Source organism: Galeopterus variegatus, unplaced genomic scaffold, assembly GCF_000696425.1.
Source record: "Galeopterus variegatus unplaced genomic scaffold, G_variegatus-3.0.2 Scaffold893, whole genome shotgun sequence".
Classification (NCBI taxonomy): Eukaryota; Metazoa; Chordata; class Mammalia; order Dermoptera; family Cynocephalidae; genus Galeopterus; species Galeopterus variegatus.
Genome location: NW_007727004.1, coordinates 327,320 through 334,176, shown reverse-complemented (window position 1 = coordinate 334,176; position 6,857 = coordinate 327,320). Strand labels below are relative to the sequence as shown.

The 6,857-nt window shown below is 33.9% G+C and overlaps 1 protein-coding gene across 1 annotated transcript in view; it reads right to left on the bottom strand.

Moving 5' to 3' along the window:
- PLOD2 (procollagen-lysine, 2-oxoglutarate 5-dioxygenase 2) overlaps positions 1-6,857 on the bottom strand; it is an 87,926-nt gene that overhangs the window by 29,990 nt on the left and 51,079 nt on the right. Inside the window, exons 6-7 of the mRNA XM_008573260.1 lie at positions 5,951-6,014; positions 4,628-4,725 (exon numbers count right to left, since the gene is read on the bottom strand). Of these exons, the coding sequence (XP_008571482.1) occupies positions 4,628-4,725; positions 5,951-6,014 (162 nt within the window). The remainder of the gene's footprint in view (positions 1-4,627; positions 4,726-5,950; positions 6,015-6,857) is intronic.

Sequence of the window (6,857 nt, the reverse complement as noted above, 5' to 3'; positions counted from 1 at the left end):
AAAGACACAAAGGAAAAAAAAAAAAAAAAAAACATACACAAGTACCAACTAGGTTTTTTAGGGTTTCAAGAAGACCTTTAAAGAGAGCTTAAAGTGTAGAATAAATGAGGTAGTTAGTCCAGTACCATTTTACCAGATTGCTCCCAAATGTTTAGGATTCTGTCCATATATTCCTATTGTACTGAAACTTTGAAATAAATGTTGCTGAAAGAATTACACTATTCATTAAAATGGGTAACATTTTAGTGTTATATAGATATTATAAATATAGCTACATTTAATCTGTACAACAAAATCAGAAGACATGGACAAGTAACTCATTCACTTTTTTTTGGATTTCATGATACTTCAGGAAACAAATTACAAGGCAGGAAATACGTAATCATGACATTCATTAATGGTATTTCAAGAATCAATATGGTCATTTTAGAGTACTTCTATAATAAAAACCAAAAATTTTACTCTTGTCAAATGACAAACGCAAACATTAATCACTCATGTTCTACAAAATATTATGGTTTTGAAGGATTTATGTGAAAATGGATTCCTTATAAAGCATTACTTTTAATAGATAAAAAAAAGCAAGTGTGAATGCATAATTTTGTTTAAAATATCCTGGGAAATATTTTTTTTTAAGGAAGGAAAAATACCCCAAATATTTGGCCATTTCAAAAATCTTCATCATATATAAAGACTAGCACTTTCCCCATCTCAGAAATCTCAAAAATTTATTACTTATTTCATGAATTATTGATCAATGTAGTAGAATCTGCATATGAATATGAAAATGATCAATAGTTTTAAAAGGTTAGAAAGGCATTTCTTTTAGTTTTCAGAATTAAAAATTGATTTTGTAACTTTTCTACTCTCTGCTTTTTACCTTAATGTATTTCACAGATAATTAAGATTTTTTAGAAATGTTACTTTTGACTGGAAACCTTCCTCTTTTGGGTCTCTCACCACACAGAGGTTGTCCACCACTGCCACCCCCATTTACATCTGTTTTCTTCATAAAAACCGCAGACATTTCTGCTGGCAGTTTTGGAAGGTGCAGAAAGCTGTTTATGTAGTTAGGCCACTCTGGGTACTCCTTGACTACTAGGTGGTAGTATTTTCCTGATTCTTCTTTCACAATATGAAAATGTTTCCAAGTATGATGTCATTTTCACTGGCAGAAAAACTTTTCCAACCAAACTGTTTTTCTTTCTTTCTTTCTTTTAAAAAATCATCCAATCATTCAAGGTCACAGTGACCCAAACACTGTGGTTTTTCCGCAGGAAATTAAGGTCTCTATTTTTAGTACAAATCAAGTTAATTTCAGGAATGACCTTTTTTTCCATATGCAAATCAGGTGATTTGATTTTCCCCTGTTTAACTTCTCTTTATATAAAAAATACCACTAATTCAAAATGATTACCTTAAAGTGGATAGGTGGGTATTGTCTCATACTTAAAATAAAAGGCTAGGCATTAAAATAAGCATCTTATGACATATTACTAACAATAAATGAGCTTCAAGAATAAAAAGTAATTCATACTCTTAAGAAAACCAATGCCTTGTTACTTTGTAAGGTTCCAGCTATTTCAGCTATTCACTCTTTAAAATGGTTTGCTAAATAAAGAACATGGTTATACTACAAAGAAAAAAAAAGAATAAAAAGTAAAGTTTCAAGCCAGAAATGATAGTTTCTATCTAAAAATTGATTTATATCAGATTGTATCTAGACAAGTATGAAAATAATTATTTAGAAAAGATATGGAAATATGTTTCAAATAAAGTGTTACTTAAAAAATACAAAATTGTTTACAGACCATTATGAAAAAAAAAAATGATAGATATGAATGCTTCTAGATATATGCTGAAAGGGTATAAAGAATGAAAGCAGCTATGAATGAAACAATATGGAAGGGTCAAGGATTATCAGTGATTTTAAACATTATTTCTAATTTAAAAATTCTGTCTAACAGCATGAGATTTCAAAAAAGTAACTAAAAAATAAGCTCATTTTTATATACTTGGGTACTATAAACAAACTATAAACAATTTATTATTTACAGATTATATATATTTTTTAAATGAAAGAATGACTTAGTTCAATATTACGGCTCAAAACTACTGAGATTATAACCATCCCTTACTAAACAAAATAATAAGTAAAACTGACTTTCATACAAAAAATCCTTACACCTCTTGTGAAGATTTTTTAGAAGTCTGTAGTAATCTGCTTTGTTTTCCCATCAGTCTGGACAAGTTCAATATTCAATGTGAATCTACTCAACTTTAACATAATACTATAAAGTGAAGTATAAGTGTTAATTGAATTCTTATTTATATAATTTTCCTCAAGTTTTTATATTATACCAAATATAACTTTTACAATAAAACTTACTTCGTTTTTTGTTGTCAAATAAACTCATAAAATAAAAAAATTTAACTAGATAAGGTCATTTCAGAGAAAACATAATAGGAGCATCACACAGCTTGAAATGCCAGAAACAGTGACAACCTAAACTGAAAATGTTTCCTAAAAGACTTAAGATTTCCTAGTACACATACGTCTTTCTAAATGATTAAGAATTAGTGTGCCTTTTCTCATGATAAGTTCTTCAGTCACTTTTTAAAGCTACAGTCAGCATCATCCTGGAAATTTGGAAGGAACTGGTAACACTGAAGTCACTGAGCATGAGGCCACACCCACAATAACCAATTCCCAAGACCAAGCTCACTCTTTAAAGACATTTAAATTTGATCAAAACATTACAGTACCAGAAAGCATAGCACTACTGAGTTATGACAGATGCAGGGCTGTACCAGGGCACCGAGACAGAGAGCTAAAGCAGAAACTACACGCACAGCAAAGGGCTTCATAGTCAAAGTTTATCCACTTATGGAATTGGCCTAAGGACAGTTAGAGGGACCCACAGTAATTTTATGACTTTTTTGCCCTGCCAGAAAAAAGATCTGTATTATCACTCCTGAGAATAATGACAGGTCATTAGATTGTTTATAGACTCTGACATTCGGTTAAGATTTATTGAAAGCCTAATGTATGCCATATGTGTGCTGGACTCTGAGGAACAAAAAGTGAATAAAACAGATATTTCTGTAATTCCTAGGCCAAGGCCTGATAAGGAAGAAAGACAGGAAAATGAGTGAATGCCATCCCTGTCCAACGGGCAGCATGTACTCTGATAGAAGGAATTCCAGATCTTAAAAAAGCACACAGGAGACCTGAGGAGTAAAGACTAGACCAACACTTATAAGATGAACAAGACTTAGCAGGGAGGGGACACAGCAGGTGGGAATCAGGGGCAGAGGATTCCAGAATGAGTGAAACACATGTACAGAAGACTTAAGTACAGGGGAAACATGAAACTTTTGCAAAGCTGAAAGCCATTCAGTATGGCAGGAGCTGAGTGAGCGAAAGAAGGAGAGAAGCACTGAGTGAGAGGAGTGTGTGGATGTGTGTAGTGTCAGGAGTGGGAGAGGGAACGGGAGGGTGCACTGATGGCCACTAGAGCAGGAGTAAACAAACAGCTTGTAAGACAAGTCGAGAATTTGGAACTTCATACTTAAATCCACAGAAAGGCATTATAAAGGCCAGAAGTCTGACACAGTTTCTGCTTCAGCAGAATACTCTATTTCCAGGTTGCTAGGGGGCATTCCTGCTAGCAGGAGGTTGCAGGTGGCCTGACCTAAGGAAGTTGCTATGGGCACTGAGAAAATCAGATAAAACCATCATGCACATCAGTTAGAATGGAGAGCCCTTGGAGTGGAAGTGGGAAGTGTCCAGAGCCAAAACAAAACCTGGTCTGGTTAACTAATGGGGATGGAAGAGGAAGCAAAGCTGAAGGTTCTAAAAATCATGCAAGGATCTGAAAATCATCAGCATTAACAGAGGATTTGCTGACATGGGAATGAAGCAAATTAGTCAAGAATGTGTGTAGAAAAGGAAGAGGCCTCAGACAAACACCTGTGAACATTTACCAAAACAGTATAGGAGGAGGATCAACACACACATATACTACAAACTTTTCGTCTATAAATTTTGCAGGCAGTAACATTTTCGGCAAGGTCAATCGTATATATTCAAAACAGAACAGCATATTAAGTGTGATAGAAAATAAGTACAAGAGGAAGCTTTCTGGCCATACGGTTATACCCCAATCTTTTTATTTTCTTACAATATTTATCATTACACAATGTAATTATTTTTGTGGCCCTTTACACCCCAATCTCAATCTTAGATATCTTAGAAAATGGTAAGTCAGGTGACACAAATGATCGCTTAATGTCATGAACAATTCCTATTCAGAGAGGATACCCTGTCTGAGGGAAATGTGGCACATTCTCCAGTTAGCTGTTATTATTAAATGAAACACTAAAGTGAAATGTGCTCTAGACAGAATGAAAAGTTATCACCCTACTGAGGAAAAATCATCAGTTTGATTAGTTAATATAAAACCAAATCATACACTGTAGAAGATGAAGCCAGTAAATTGCTGGCATTAAAATAAAGCCTTTTAAAGTAATGTAAAAACGAAGAGGAAGAAGAAAACATTCTACGTATTGCTCCATTGTCTATCCACAAGAAATACAGCACCAGGTAAAAGCCACTGTGACTCACCTTGGTGGGTCCATTTCCATTAATCGTCACTGGTAATGTTTCATAAAATGTGTTTTTAGCTCTGGCTTTCCCATTTTCAAATTTTAGAACAACTTCATCTGGGTTGAAAAGAGAAAATGGTTTAAATAATTTAAAATGTATTCATGTGTGGGTGTGTCTTTTGTTGTTATAAAAGTTTTCATGGATATAATACTCCATGTGCTATAACACTTTTAGAAACTTCACCTACTCCAGGTTAGCAGATACCCAAAATGAAGAACGATGTTGATAAAGATACAGATACCAGCTCCAGTGCATCTCATTTACAACCTGGCACCACTAAAATGATTGAGGTACTTAAGCCACTGGGCTGTCTGGTAGAAGAAAGCATCTTTGCAACCCTGCCTCTGCTCCTTGATAGAAATATGATCCTAGCTGAGTTAAATGAGTGTCTCAGTTTATTCATCTGTAAAATGGGATCCATGCTTTCCTTGCAGGGTTACTATGAAGATAACAATATCTGTATGTTGAATAGAACACTGCCTGTCATAAACAAGGTTTCCACAATTGGCCAGTACTGATAGTATTTCCAGTTCCAACAAAATCAGACCAGAAATACATAATTCAGAGTGCAGCAGAAGCAGTTTTTTTGTTTTCAGGTTCCTTTCTTCTCATTTCCTGAACACTCCAAACTAAATGCTTTCCATTCTGAAAATCTTTTCACTGTATAAACTGACTTCAAGAATTGTATTAAACTGAAACATATTTTTAACTTTTAAAGTATAATGAATTAAAGTATTTTGATTTTTAATGTATTGATTAATTTTAATGTATAAATGTATTTTTATAAAGATATATGTATCTCTAGGAAAACACACAGGCACATATGCATACGTTCACACATCTAAATGCATGCATGAGCATACACACACCCACTCTTCCACAAGTAGTCAACCTGTCTAGTCACCAGTAACCCTTCAGCTGGGTCAAAAGGATCTACTAATACTCCCGGGTAATTCACAATACAAAGAATTTACACTGAAAAATGTATAACAATGGGTGTAATTAATTCATAATTATATCTATAGTCCCCAGAATGTGAGACATTAAATTTTAACTTACTTAAGGCCAAAAGCTTATCTTTTTCACATTAGTCTTAGGAAATGATTTTACCTAATTGTAGTGAACTAAATAAAGCTTTTTCAAGTCCAATATTTATTAACGGTTGCTATATCTACACTGTAAACCTTTGTCACAGCCCCAAAATGGTAGAAGAAAGGAAGATAGTTGAAAACGCAACTGTTCATTTGTACACATGAGCAATTCAATATTTAGGAAGCATACCTACAGCTCCATTTAAGGTCTGGAAAATTTTGCATTTGTGATCCAATGTGATGTTAATAGCTTGCTAAAAAAAAATTAAAATAGAGATAATATTGAAGATACAACAAAAACAGCAAACACCACTATCATGTCAACATTTCAACATAGTTTATTCTTCAGGTGAATTTAAAGATGAAAATTCTTAAGTGTCTAATGAAATATTTAGATGACTGAAGTATTTACCTAAGACATGGAAACACCTATAGTTGCAACTCACTGTAAAATACACTGAAAAAAAAAATCTTATATTTCCTAATGACAGCACCCATAAAAATTTGGGAAACTTTAGAACTGTTTTCATTATATATAGTGAATTTATGAAATGTTAATTTCTATTAAGTAAATAAAATAAAAATATTCTCCGATTAAATCACTTTGGTTTTACTTTTCTCCAAAGTTTCACTTAAGTCAATTTCGAGAATGTTCTCTGTAGAGCCTATAGCAGACTGCTTATCATCCTCAACATCTCCCCACCTTAATAGAAGAACTCAAATTTTTAGTAGGGTACATGTGTTTGAAACAAAAGTCATTTCCTTCCTATATTATGTGTGGCCACGTAAATATGTTCGGGTTTAAGAAAGTTTGAGAAGCCATTCTGTGCAAGTTCTAGGAAGGCTATTAAGATGGGCTGGTTTTGACTATTTTTGACTGTTTCACCTTTTCGCTGCCCAGAATATGAATGCAGTGGCTGGTGCTCTAGTAGCATCTTGGACAAGGAGGTTACACCGAAAATGGTAGGTATGGGCTAACGTTAGAGCGGCAAAGAGCTATCCCTCTTGATACCATAAAGCAACCATAACAGCCTGTGCTCCCGACCTCTTAACTATTTTTTTTTTAATGTGACGGGGGGGGGGGGGGGGGCAAAAAA